The sequence below is a fragment of the Aegilops tauschii genome, chromosome 5 (genome assembly GCF_002575655.3).
Source record: "Aegilops tauschii subsp. strangulata cultivar AL8/78 chromosome 5, Aet v6.0, whole genome shotgun sequence".
NCBI classification, from domain to species: Eukaryota; Viridiplantae; Streptophyta; class Magnoliopsida; order Poales; family Poaceae; genus Aegilops; species Aegilops tauschii.
This window is the reverse complement of record NC_053039.3, coordinates 411,474,904-411,489,639: the sequence shown is the minus strand read 5'-3', so window position 1 is coordinate 411,489,639 and position 14,736 is coordinate 411,474,904. Positions and strand designations below refer to the sequence as shown.

Here is a 14,736-nt window from a genome sequence, read left to right as displayed (position 1 = left end):
TTACGTGATGAAAACATCAACAAGGGAAATCTAATATACGTAACAAACTGAACATCCAGTCTCTGTCAAACTTCCTAACTGACAAGAATCAGAAGAAGAAAAATAAGATCACGGTGATCCTATCGTGTTAAATGGCAACATCCTCCGCCAGAATCAAACAGAGCCCCCGAATTATCGAGCCGCAGTTGCCTATCATGGCATATGAGGACATAAAATGTTCAAGTACATAGCTAATATGACTAAGTCGGGGATATGCAAATACAAGATTATTGGTCTAAATATCCACAATGAAATAGAGACTGAAAATTATATATTCTTCTAATTTGACCAAGGTTTATATCACTGTTGCTCCAACAGGTGCCCTAAAATAGGGCACCCACAAGAAGACAACCATGATGTATTTTGCAACACCTGTCTTAGGGCATCTATTAGAGTTGGAGGTTTTTGGTGTTGTAAAAAAGCACTTTTAGGTGTTGCAAATTTTTCTCCAGCCACAGTTTAGTATCTTATTATAGGCACCTATTGGAGATGCTCTAAGAAGTAGGGCCAGGAGATAGGAGCTAGATAGCGGTTGCCCTCAAAATATGATCTACCGTAGGTGGTGACATCTGAGGAACATATGTGCATGAGAGAACTATAGGATTCTCTCTGAGATTTTGGTCCTTGAAAAAGAATACAAAACGGGCAAGAAGAAACAAAAGTGGTCACATCCAATAAAATACTACATAATACGCAGCTTGTTTACAACTGAAACAAATTTGATCCCAATCTACTAGATAGGTCGCGAACAGCTTAAATATTCAGAGGATACACAGTTTGCAGGATTATATCAAAATGTCGACAAGGTAATAAATAAATAAACATGTATCAGAAGCAAAATGCACATCGCGGGTTTAATTAACACATTATGGTAGCTTATCTGATAGGACAATTAGGTGATGTACTGCTTGACATTTCAGTTCCATCATCTCTACCACCAGCTGCCCAGTCTACAAGAAAAAGAAAACAAATAAAGTAACCAAAAGATCTATAAAAATTTAACACAGAAAGAGAGGGCGAAGGTGCAACAGTTACGACTTGCATCAATTTACCATTACATATTCATGTAACCTGAGCAGACCACTAGCTTTTGCCTCAAGGTTAGGAATATGTAAATAAAGCCATATATAGTACCTATGAGAGCACACTTCCTCTAAACAAAACGAATCATTCCAAACAGTAATGATCATCTACCTACTAATAAAGCCATTTTCAAACTGTTGAGCCAATCAAAGGAAATGAGTTTTCCAGAGCTACTCTGGAGTGAAGTTATTCCATGCTAAGTCAGATGCACTAATGGTAATATTCTTGAACGAATACATTCTGGTGGAGAAAAATATCTCGACTGCTTAAATTTGAATACCTTATAGTAAGTAAATAAAAGCATAACGAACTATAGACAAGAGACAGTAATAAAAATAATTTTGCTTTCACATGGTCCAATGAAATATATACAAACATCACCATGAGTTCAGAAACTGAGGAAGCAAGTATATAACTTATGCATGAATTGCTAGGCAACCTTTAACCACACAACAAAAGATAATTAGTTTTTGTTACTATAGCAATGCAAGGGTCGGCTATTACCTGCAGCATAAAAGCTTGTGTAGGGGAAATGGGTGAAGATGGACTTGAATTGAAAACGGTTATCGAACTGCATTGAGTCGAGTTGAATCATGAAGGAACCACTAGATGTCCCCAGAAATATCACATTGTGATCCTCATCGTACCCCTGTATCCTGGTCCAGAAGACCTGGACGGACTGTCTTGGCCAAAGGTGCTTTGTCAGATCAATGGTTTTCTGAAGGGCCCATGTAGCAACATCATCAGAATTGACCTTTCGCTCCCACAGCCGCATGGTCAGTTCTGTCAACATGATGAGTCCAAGACTACTTTCCTCTTTCCGCACGATCTGAAAGCCAGAACGACGACCTTGGTCTACTGGCTTCTCAACTACAACAAGCTTCTGCATTTCAAAATCAAACTCAAGGATAACACCTTCAATTACTTGGATAAACCACCAATAAAGTGCATTCCCAACCAGGACACCGTGCATTCTCCGACTACTCAATGTGTACCAATCTTTAGTTGCTGAGATAACATTTCCCCATAGGCCAGACTTGGATTTGTAGAGGCATACAGATACACTTGCGTTGTCTTCACCACCTCGCACCAAAGCCAATTTAAAAGAGCTCAAGTCGCAGTCACCGTGCACATGGCAAGGGTCGTCGTCACCGGCAGCGCAGAGCACCGCCGCGTATAGGATGTCCATCTCTCTAGTGTTGCCAAACTCTGTTGGAAAAGCTACTCGGCGCTGGTGACCGGAGATGGGGTTCCACACCACGGCCTCGGGCCGATTCTTGTTGAGGAAAAGGGCTAGGCCGTGGCGGCATTCCACAAAGGCCAACCTCTCGTCGCGGCAGCGCTGCTGCGGCAGGGAGAAACGCGCGGCGGGGATGCGGTCGGGCGGATCCAGCGTGGGAGTGAAGACGTAACCGATATCTAGGTCCAAGTAGAAGCAGCCGAGGAGTGGGGGCTTCCGGTAGTGCGCGCGGAAGCGGCGGCGGAAGCCCGGATCGGAGACGAGGCGGCGCCAGCGCTTGCAGACCACGGAGGCGCGGAGTAGGGAGGACGGCTGCGGAGGAAGGAGGAGTAGGATCTCACGGAGGAGGTCGTCGTTGTCCAGCGGCGGCGCAGGCGCCGGGAGCGGCATGACGGGGGGCGCAAGACGGCGGCGGCGGCGGTCCATGGAAACCTCCCCAATTTCTCGTTTGGGGACAATGGTTTAACCGACTTGAGATCTGCCCCCTTTACAAACCTGTACCTTTTTTTTCTTTTTCTTTTGGGACCCTTTTGCTATTACCGTAAACTTTGCTATTTTTGAAGCAAGTCTTTATACAGTACGTATTTTTAGGACAGTCTTCAGAGCAACTCTAGCGGATGCCCTATATTCTCGTCTCACAAAAATAATTACTGCTTCCTCTAAAACGAATTTGCGGCACCGCGGGCGATCGGGTGGCACAGATGTCGCAAACCCGTACCGCAAAAAATCGGCATTCTGCCCCATCGCACACGGTGCCGCAAAAAAAAAATCATTGTTTTGAACAACATAATGTAAATAAAACAACAATATAAATCAAACTTATTGATGGTTTAACATAATATGATATAATAATCCTCTCAATTACAACAAATGTTCAAAACTGAAAAATTATAGCAATAACAACATGGTGCTCAATTAAAAGAATTATTCAAATCACACACAAATAAGACCAAATAAATAAAATGGGAGTCTATCTTCAATATAGTTGTCGCTGGTGCTCAATGAAATCATTGCGGACCTGAGTGTGTGTGGCATTGTCTCCAATACAGTTACGACTTGACATTGCTATCAATATTCTCATAGAAAAACTTTAAGTTTAAATCCCTCTTATCCTCGATGATCCTGTTGTGTAGAATTACACATGCAATCATGATATTTGAGAGGGATTTCTTAACACAGAAGCAAGCAGGACCTCGAACATTACCAAACTGAGCTTGCAACACACCAAATGCCTTCTCAATATTTTTTTGGTGTGCTTCTTGTGCTTGGGCAAAAATAGTTTGATTTCTGCCTTCTGGCTTACTAATTGTCTTCACAAATATTGCTCACGAGGGATAAATACCGTCAGCAAGATAATACCCATATGGTATAATCATGTTCATTGACGATGTAGTTGCAAGCCGGAGCTTTTCCACTAGCTAGCTACGCAAAAACATGTGATCTATGCAATACATTGATATTACGGAGAGACCCCGGCAATCCAAAGAAACAATGCCAAATCCAAAAGAAATACGAAGCCATGGCTTCAAGCACAAATGTGGGTTCATGTTGATGGTTAGTGTACTGGCCGACCCAAGCCTTCGGGGAGTTCTTCCACCTCCAATGCATACAATCCACACTCCCAAGTATGCTTGACTGTCCTCTTGTTTCATTCATCGCCATCAACTTTTTTGTCTCCTCCTCATTAGGAGCTTGGAGGTCCTCGGGACCATATACCCGGATCAATGTCTTGGCAAACACATGCACGAATTTGAGCATGGTACTTATCTCGTGCGAACATACTCATCGGTGTAATCTGATGGAATGTCATATGCTATCACTCTCATTGCCACTGATATTTTTTGGTATGCACTAAATCCAAGCAAACCGGCTGCATTCCTCCGGCGAGCGAAGAAGCGACAATTTTGCTAGCGAGCTTTGACAATGCGGAAAAAAGAGATCTCCGCATTTAGTAACGCCTACGGAAGAGGTGAGCCGGATAGGTTGGTATCCTGACAAAGTAGTCTCATAAGCATTTTGTGGTCGAGAGCTCGACTGCGCGTAATGCAAAATCGGCCAACCATTGATCCGCGACGCTTCTTCTGCTTGTCGGCTTCAAATTCTTGGACGGGATGCAACAAGAGGAGGTTATCAGCATCATCGTCCAAAAGCATCTCCTCTATGTCGGAGTTGAAAGATCGTGGATGTCGCCTAGAGGGGGGGTGAATAGGCGCTTTAAAATAATTACGGTTGAGGCTTGAACAAATGCGGAATAAACCTAGCGGTTAATTTGTCAAGCACAAAACCTACAGCAACTAGGCTCATATATGTGCACCAACAACTTATGCTAAGCAAGAAAAACTACTTAGGTGATAGCAAGATATATGACAAGAAACAATATGACTATCATAAAGTAAAGTGCATAAGTAAAGGGCTCGGGTAAGAGATAACCGAGGCACGCGGAGACGACGATGTATCCCGAAGTTCACACCCTTGTGGATGCTAATCTCCGTTTGGAGCGGTGTGGAGGCACAATGCTCCCCAAGAAGCCACTAGGGCCACCATAATCTCCTCACGCCCTCGCACAAATGCAAGATGCCGTGATTCCACAAAGGGACCCTTGAGGACGGTCACCGAACCCGTACAAATGGCAACCCTTGAGGGCGGTCACCGAACCCGTACACTTTGGCAACCCTTGGAGGCGGTCACCGGTACCCGTCAAATTGCTCGGGGCGATCTCCACAACATAATTGGAGACCCCGACGCTTGCTCGGAGTTTTACACCACAATGATTGAGCCCCGAACACCACCAACCGTCTAGGGCGCCCAAGCACCCAAGAGGAACAAGCTCAAGGGTACCAAGCACCCAAGAGTAATAAGCTTCTCAACTTGTAACTTCCACGTATCACCGTGGAGAACTCAAACGGATGCACCAAATGCAATGGCAAGGGCACACGGAGTGCTCAAGTCCTTCTCTCTCAAATCCCACCGAAGCAACTAATGCTAGGGAGAAAAATGAGAGGAAGAACAAGAAGGAGAACACCAAGAACTCCAAGATCTAGATCCAAGGGGTTCCCCTCACATAGAGGAGAAAGTGATTGGTGGAAATGTGGATCTAGATCTCCTCTCTCTTTTCCCTAAAAAACTAGCAAGAATCCATGGAGGGATTGAGAGTTAGCAAGCTCGAAGAAGGTCAACAATGGGGGAAGAACACGAGCTTAAAGGATTAGGTTCATTGGGGAAGAAGACCACCTTTTATAGGTGGGGAAAAATCCAACCGTTATGCTCACAGCCTGCATCGAGCGGTACTACCGCTCCAACGAGCGGTACTACCGCTAGGGCGGTAGTAGCCCTTTGAAACACAACAACGAGGAGCCAAAAAAGCCAGAAGAACCATCGGAGTGGTAGTACCGCTTGACCTCACGGTACTACCGCTAGGGGTAGCGGTACTACTGCTAAGGGTAGCGGTACTACTGCTTGCGAGCGGTACTAAAAAATTACATCCGTGCCTACCACCGCTGGAGTTGTGACGAGTTTTTGGTCCCGAGCGGAAGTAGCCACGGAAGTAGTCGCGGTAGTACCGCTCCCAAGAGCGGTACTAAAAAATTACATCCGCAGCAGCCCCTTTTAAGGACACCAAAACTGACACAACTTCTGCAAACGGACTCCGAATTCGACGAAACCAAGTTTGTTGGAAAGCTAGCGACAAGGGCTAACACAATCTTGATAGAAATACCAATAAGAAGTAAATGAGAAAAGGCCCAAAAGAAAATGGTGAGAACCCTTCCTCGGATAAGACCGGTAAAACCTCCAACACCGAAAGCATCATAGAAGACGCATACGAACTCCGTTTTCGATGAACTCAAGCTTATCATCAAGATGACCATAAGCTCTAAGACTCGCAAAGAGAACCAAACAAGAACCAAGAAACATGATGCAAGGATGCAATGGTTTGAGCTCTCGACGAACGATACGATCAAGCACTCACTTGAGAGCCCCCCTTGATAGTACGACTATCGATCCTATGACCCGGTCTCCAAACTATCACCATGAGACCAGTAAAATATAAAACCTATCAAGGGCAAACCTTTGCCTTGCACGAAGTCCACTTGAGCTAGATGATGACGATCTTGACTCCCTCAAGTTGGACCATCTTTCTTGATTGCATTCGCTCAATGAAGACTAGTTGATTGCACCCCCATACTCCACTATGGGTGAGCCACTCTTTGGCACATCTTTACAAGTACATTGATACCATAATGGACGGCAAGCTACAAGCATGATTTCTTCGCGATGCTCCACTTGAACTTGCACAACACAACCTTGATTTGATGTCATCCTCCATGGGTTGAGTGATATCTTCCTCTTGACGCAAGCCCATGAACACGTACCTAACCCCACATATAACTCTCACATAGACCATGGGTTAGTACACAAAGCACAATGGACAATGCTTACCATACCATGGGATCACTTGATCCCTCTCGGTACATCTCCTACGCTTTGTGAGTTGATCAACTTGATTCACTCTTGACTAAGTCTTGATCAACCTTGAATCTTTCAAACTCTCTTCATTTGGATGATGTCTTGAAGATAAACATGAATGATCACACAATCTTATTCTTCAAGACATGCTTGCAATAAGCTCAACACTCACATAACCAATCTTTGGATAATTCCTTAATAGCACCTTGGTCAACTCATAAACTCCTTGAAACTAACACATGGACTTCAAGAAGAGCCTATGGACAAATCCTTCAAATATAACTCAATGCAACCATTAGTCCATAGAGAGTGTCATCAATTACCAAAACCAAACATGGGGGCACCGCATGTCCTTTCAGGAGTCATCCGACTCCGACGATGATGATGACCACATATGGGACCAAACACTAATAAACAAATACACTACTATTCCAGTGAGACCAAGACTTATAGAATGCACAAATAACAAATGCATAAACGCGACTCCAATTCGATATAATGCTCTTATTTTTTTTCCTTTACAACCAAGTTATTTCAGTTTTATATATCACAGAAAAAGAGAGTCAACAAATTGTAATTCCAAAACAAAGATAGACCTTGTCCTCCTACCCGATCCACGACATTGTGCAATCAACTTACCAATGTCTATTCTCATATGTTTCAATATTCGAAATGTTGTGTCTGTAAAGGACTATGGCCAGTAAAGATTCTCCAATGCATGACGCATGATCTTTTGTTGTATTTTTGTTATTTTTAATATTGAACTAGGAGCAAAAGCTGCATGAGGCCAACGTATTTTGATGATTTCCTAAGCCACTAACCTAACTCCTCCTTTTTTATAATTTCATAGCAAAGCACGGGCATTGTGCTAGTATCAATAGAAGGGACAGTTATAGAGCTGATGCTAATCCTCGTAGATGAATCATTATAGCAAATCATACAGAACTAACAAACACAGAGAGGCAACACGAGGCACATAAGTGGAAGAGGAGTTTATAGATTTGTACTGATACATAGCCTAACATTTCTCTCAATGTCACATAGCCTGAACTTTTGTTGTTTACATAGTCCTTAGTTTCTGACATGTGACGACAACTTGGTAAATACCGCCTGCAAGATGGTGGGAATGATAATTGGCTGATTGGGGAGAAGATTAGACGTCCGGGAATATGAAGGTAACAGGTAATAGGTTGAAACTTCCCACATGATCAAACATCAACAAGGGAATCAAACTGATACCTACCTCAGAGACAAACTTCCCAACTAAGAAGATTTTGAGAAAGAAAAACAAGATCACAATGATCCTATCTTATTAAATGTGGCCACCTACTTCTATTGTGTGAATTACTTGCTCACATGACGTCCTCCACCAGAATAAATGACCCCGAGCCCCAAATGATCGAACTGCACTAAGCCTATTATGGAAATATGATATGAGGACATAATTGTTCAAATATATAGTTAAATAGAGAAAAGTATATATGTTTGGTCCCTCAAGTTCCCCAAAAATATAGACTTGGTCTCTTAAGATTTTATGGTAGACATTTGGTCCTTCAAGTCTTAAAACCGGATAAGTTTGGTCCAAAACCAGATTTTGAGCATGTTGACCGGGTTAGACCATGTTGACCAAGTTTGATCGTTGAATTGTAAATTCAAGAAAATAGCAAACAAATTCATACAAATCTGAAATTTTGTGGCGACCAAGATTCTTGGGTGCGCTAGGAGAGTGAAAAATTGTGTCATGTTTCGACATTTGAGGAGCTCATGGCAAAAAAAAAATTGGCTCACAAAGAAAAAAGGCAAAAAATGTCTTTTAACTCCTCAGATGTTATTTGATCACAAAAACTTACACGCACCTAGCACACCCAAGCATCTTGTTTGTCACAAAATTTCAGATTTTTTTGAATTTCGTTGCTATTTTTTCGAATTTACTGGTGATGGTCAAACCTGGTCAACGTGCTCAAAATCTAGTTTTGAACCAAACTTATTTGGTTTTGAGATTTGAGGGACCAAATGCCTACCAAAAAATCTTGAGGGACCAGGTCTGTACTTTTGAGGAACTTGAGGGACCAAAAACATACTTTTCTCTTAAAAATATGACTAATTTGAGGATGTGCGAACACAATAATGGTCAAACTTTCCACAAAACAATAGATAAGGAAGATTATACATTCGTCCAATACTCAAAGCAATGTTCTAATCTATTATCATGGACGAAAGGAAAAAGCAGATCAAAAAGTGTTCTAATCCCTTACTCACTGTTTGTTGCACAAGGAAAGTGGATGGTGGACTCTGGTGAGAGACAGAGAACCAAGACCAAAGAAATGGAGAGCTGTTAACAAAGGAGTATAATGAACTTGCGCCATGTTAAGCCAAATGTACTAATACAATATTTCTTGAACTTTAACACATTTTGGTGGGAAAAATAACCTATTTATTTTATTTTTGCAATCAAGGAGCTTCGTTTATTAATCAACCAACTTACAAGGGTGGTGTGTACGATCTTGGATAAAGGAGGGGACACAATTTATCCAGAGGCATCTTCTCCTAGTGCTACTAGCTTGCTTGGCACATCTATGTGCAGCTTCATTTGCTTCACGTGGAACATGGGAAAGAGCAAAACTAGTAAAAACACCACTGAGCTCCCTAATCTCTCGGCATACAGCACCAATATCCGCCCTGTCATACGGTGAGGAGTTGAAAATATTAACAACCTCCAAAAGCACCACTTTCCATGGAAATATGCGTGAGACGCAGATCATGTGCCAGGCGGATGCCATCTCTGATCGCGATAGCCTCCATCATTCTTGAATCTGCAGCTCGTTCGTACCATAAAGCTTGGGCTCGTGTTAATGCTCCTACATGGTTGCGCATCACCAATCCAGTACTCCCTGATCTTGTGTGCTCATCAAAGCCCGCACCAACATTTACCTTTATCACATTGATATCCAGCGGTGACCAAGCTTGCCTCGCCCGAGCTGGGGTAGCTCTCTTCGGTGTTGCCAGATCACAAGCAGTGTCAGTAGCCCATCGAGTCGATGCTTGTACCGTTCTGTCCTTCTCTCCATGGCGGCGATTATTTCTTATCAGGTAGTCTGGCACAAACAAATCAACTCATTTGCAGCAGAACTCTTGAATAGAAGTTGCACACAGGTAGTTTTCGCAGATTTGTGTTTAGCGGAAAAGATGAGTGAACATAAATACTATCTTGCAAATAGAAAGAACTATGTATCTTTATGTGAGCTAAGCCCCTAAATGTGCAAATAAAGTTACTTATATACTCCCTCCGTTCCTAAATATAAGTCTTTGTAGAGATTTCACTATGAACCACATACGGATGTATATAGATGCATTTTAAGTGTAGATTCATCCATTTTGCTTCATATGTAGTCCACCTAGTGAAATCCCTACAAAGACTTATATTTAGGAACGGAGGGAGTAACATTTAAGATGGTTCAAATCTAGGTTTAATTGTGTTTGGTACTTTGGTCAATTTCATTGTGCTGTGTAGTTTATGAGAAGATGAGCAACTATAGATATGTACATATGAACTTAGCTATATCATCTCTAATGCATACATCAAAAGATGGGAGACAGCAGAACTTTACTCTGGCTTTCACATGGTAATTAAATTGACTGGAAGCAAATATACAGTATAATTTATTTTTTTCGAAATATGCATGAATGTAGGCAACCCTTAAGAACACCAATGGCATTACAGCAACCACACACCACAAGATAATTGGATTTGTAAGAACCGGCTATTACCTGCAGCAGAAAAACTTGTGTAGGGAACATAGGTGGTGTAGATTTCTTTTCTTACTGGAGGTGTGGTGGCGTCGAGATTGGTTCGAGAACAGTTACCGAACTGTATTGAGTCGAGTTGGATCATTAAAGAACCATTAAATATCCACAGAAATAGCACATTGTGATCCTCATCGTACCCATTTATTGAACTCCATCTGAGCTCGACGGGCGAAAGGTGCTTGACCAGATCAATTGTTTTCTGAAGGAACCATGTAGCAACACCATCATAATTGACCTTCCGCTCCCATAACCGCAGGCTCCGTCCTGTGTAACCGATGAGTCCAAGATTATTTTGCTCTGTCCGCATGATTCGGAGGAAGGGAAGGCCACGGTTGGCAATCTCGCAGTCCAGTGGCCTCTCAGTTACAACAAGCTTCTGTACTTCAAAATCAAACTCAAGGATGTCACCTTCAGTTTTTCTATTAAGCAACCAGCAAAGTGCATTCCCGACAAGGACGCTGGGTTTTGCCGGAAAAATGAACGCTCCTGTGGTCGTTGTTGAGACAACATTTCCCCACACACCAGACTTGGATTCGTAGAGGCAAGCCGATACATGCCTGTAGTCTTTTACGCCCATGCGCACCACGACCAATTTAAAATAGTCCAGGTCGCAGTCACCATGCCCATGGCCATGGTCGTCATCGCCGGCTGCGCAGAGCACCACAGCGTATATGATGCCCCACTTTTCAGGGTTGCCAAACTCTGGTGGAATGGCCACTCGGCGCTGGCGACCGGAGATGGGGTTCCACACGACGGCCTCGGACAGTTTCTTGTCGAGGAAAAGGACGAGGCCGTGGCGGCACTCCACGAAGTCTAAGCTCTCCCTGTGGCGCTGCGGCAGGGAGAATCGCGCGGCCGGGATGCGGTCGGGCGGATCCAGCGTGGGACTGAAGTAATAACCGGTACCAGCATTGACGCAGAAGAAGCCGAGGACCGGGGGCTTCCCGTGGTGCGCGCGGAAGCGCCGGAGGAAGCCGCGATCGGAGACGAAGCGGCGCCAGCGCTTGCACACAACGGAGGCCCGGAGCAGGGAGGACGGCTCCGGAGGCAGGAGGAGGAGGATCTCACGGAGGAGATCGTCGTTGTCCAGCGGCATGACGGAGGACGCAAGAGGGCGGCGGCTGCGGACCATGGAAATTGGAAAGCTCCCTATTTCTCGTTCGACAGGCTCGCAGTCGCAAGTCCAATCAGTATCGGCGATAAGGGTTTAGAGTGCTGGTACGCGTACGACTGTACAAGTCCGATTTTTATACGGCATAGCAGATCGAGCCGTCCAACTCTTAATCCAAACGGCAGCACATCACTAGCTAGATTAGGCATCTTTTTTTTTTTGAACACGATTAGGCATCGTATAAGGTCGGACAGAACAGGCATAGTAGTTTCGAAGGGTTTATACCTTTTTTTTTGTGGGTCGAAGGATTTATAACTCAACTGGACGCTTTGCCCACCCTCCTTTTTTTTAAAACGAAGACGCACGCAGCGTCCGACTTTAAATTAATAAAGCCCCAAGGCAGCATCCACACAAGGTTTTCAACATTACAAACCGATGAAACAAAGGTTCCGCGGGCTCGACGTCCCGACAAAGGTAAGTACTTAGACGATAAAGGAACACAAAAGCGGAGCGAAACATATAGCTCAACGCAAAAGACTCAAGCTTGCTATCCTTCTTATCGCGATTTCACCATGCACAGCTTGATCTGCTCCATAATCTCGGTCATGTGCGGTCCTCATCACGCGGCTTCCCCAACGGCGCCCAAACCTGTAAGAAAATGTTTCATTTGAATAGGATATCAGCTGGGTGTGCAGGGAACTTATGTTCTATGGTTATTTTGTTCCGCACCGACCAAAGCGACCAAAGCAGCGCCCCTACGCAACGCCAAACAACCCTCGCGTTGGCACCCCTCTGTGCCGACAGCAAGGTCAACAGATCGTCGCTAGATTGCGGGTTCCAATTCTGCTTGAAAGCATCTCTAACCGCACTCCACACAAATCTAGCTAAGCAACACCCGAAGAACACGTGGTTAGCGTTTTCCCCAAGTCTGCAAATGGCCCATGTCCCGTCCGCCGGCCGTTACGTTTGGCCACATTATCAGAAGTAGGAAGACGGTTTCGGAACATTTGCCACATAAATATCTTGATCTTGAGGGGAATGCCAGCCTTCCATAGACCCCTAGCCATGTCTAGTGCATTCCCCTCTGTCAACTTATCGTATAAAGATTTCACCGAGAATTTCCGAGGGAGTTAGTGTTGGGAATCGTAGCATAATTTAAAATTTTCCTACGCTCACCAAGATGCATCTATGGAGTCTACTAGCAACGAGGGGAAAGGAGTGCATCTACATACCCTTGTAGATCGCGAGCGGAAGCGTTCCAATGAACGTGGATGACGGAGTCGTACTCGCCGTGATCCAAATCACCGATGACCGAGTGCCGAACGGACGGCACCTCCGCGTTCAACACACGTACGGTGCAGCGACGTCTCCTCCTTCTTGATCCAGCAAGGGGGAAGGAGAGGTTGATGGAGATACAGCAGCACGACGGCATGGTGGTGGATGTAGCGGGTCTCTGGCAGGGCTTCGCCAAGCTTCTGCGAGAGAGAGAGGTGTTGCAGGGGAGGAGGGAGGCGCCCAAGGCTGTAGGTTGCTGCCCTCCCTCCCCCCCACTATTTATAGGACCCCTGGGGGGCGCCAGCCCTTGGGAGATCAGATCTCCAAGGGGGGCGGCGGCCAAGTGGGGGGGAAGGGGTGCCTTGCCCCCCAAGGCAAGGGGGAAGCTCCCCCCTAGGGTTCCCAACCCTAGGCGCAGGTGGGGAGGCCCAAGGGGGGCGCCCCAGCCCACTAAGGGCTGGTTCCCTTCCACTTTCAGCCCACGGGGCCCTCCGGGATAGGTGGCCCCACCCGGTGGACCCCCGGGACCCTTCCGGTGGTCCCGGTACAATACCGGTAACCCCCGAAACTTTCCCGGTGGCCGAAACTTGACTTCCTATATATAATTCTTCACCTCCGGACCATTCCGGAACCTCTCGTGACGTCCGGGATCTCATCCGGGACTCCGAACAACTTTCGATCGTCGGTATCCCAATACCTTGTTCAATCTCGTTACCGGCAAGTCTCTTTACTCGTACCGCAATGCATGATCCCGTGACTAACGCCTTAGTCACATTGAGCTCATTATGATGATGCATTACCAAGTGGGCCCAGAGATACCTCTCCGTCACACGGAGTGACAAATCCCAGTCTCGATCCGTGCCAACCCAACAGACACTTTCGGAGATACCCGTAGTGCACCTTTATAGTCACCCAGTTACGTTGTGACGTTTGGCACACCCAAAGCACTCCTACGGTATCCGGGAGTTGCACGATCTCATGGTCTAAGGAAAAGATACTTGACATTGGAAAAGCTCTAGCAAACGAAACTACACGATCTTTTATGCTATGCTTAGGATTGGGTCTTGTCCATCACATCATTCTCCTAATGATGTGATCCCGTTATCAATGACATCCAATGTCCATAGTCAGGAAACCATGACTATCTGTTGATCAACGAGCTAGTCAACTAGAGGCTTACTAGGGACAGGTTGTGGTCTATGTATTCACACATGTATTACGATTTCCGGAAAATACAATTATAGCATGAATAATAGACAATTACCATGAACAAAGAAATATAATAATAACCATTTATTATTGCCTCTAGGGCATATTTCCAACAGTCTCCCACTTGCACTAGAGTCAATAATCTAGTTCACATCACCATGTGATTAACACTCACTTGTCACATCACCATGTGACCAACATCTAAAGAGTTTACTAGAGTCAACAATCTAGTTCACATCACTATGTGATTATCACTCAATGTGTTCTGGTTTGGTCATGTTATGCTTGTGAGAGAGGTTATTAGTCAACGGGTCTGAACCTTTCAGAACCGTGTGCTTCACGAATATCTATGTCATCTTTGTGGATGCTACCACGCGCTATTTGGAGCCATTTCAAATAATTGCTCTACTATACGAATCCGGTTTACTACTCAGAGTCATCCGGATTAGTGTCAAAGTTCGCATCGACGTAACCCTTTATGACGAACTCCTTTCCACCTCCATAATCG

At 44.8% G+C, this 14,736-nt stretch overlaps 2 protein-coding genes across 2 annotated transcripts; both read right to left on the bottom strand.

The window, feature by feature from the left end:
• Positions 1-696: 696 nt before the first annotated feature.
• On the bottom strand, positions 697-2,888 carry LOC109762080 (uncharacterized). Its single transcript, XM_020320898.3, has 2 exons — positions 1,627-2,888; positions 697-989 (listed from the first exon to the last, which is right to left on the bottom strand). Exons 1-2 carry the CDS (start codon positions 2,786-2,788, stop codon positions 916-918), a joined length of 1,236 nt encoding a protein of 411 aa, XP_020176487.2. The 5' UTR covers positions 2,789-2,888; the 3' UTR covers positions 697-915.
• A 7,653-nt stretch (positions 2,889-10,541) lies between these two features.
• On the bottom strand, positions 10,542-11,729 carry LOC109762081 (F-box protein At5g07610-like). The gene has a single exon (XM_020320899.1). The coding sequence runs from the start codon at positions 11,727-11,729 to the stop codon at positions 10,542-10,544; it is 1,188 nt and encodes a 395-aa protein (XP_020176488.1).
• Positions 11,730-14,736: the final 3,007 nt, after the last annotated feature.

Bases quoted from the DNA above. Each gene is read 5' to 3' on its own strand.
- LOC109762081 (XM_020320899.1), bottom strand. From the start codon at position 11,729: ATGCCGCTGGACAACGACGATCTCCTCCGTGAGATCCTCCTCCTCCTG.
- LOC109762080 (XM_020320898.3), bottom strand. From the start codon at position 2,788: ATGGACCGCCGCCGCCGCCGTCTTGCGCCCCCCGTCATGCCGCTCCCG. The intron at 990-1,626 runs GTAATAGCCGAC...TTTTTCTTGTAG, and splicing joins CACAAGCTTTTATGCTGCAG to ACTGGGCAGCTGGTGGTAGA.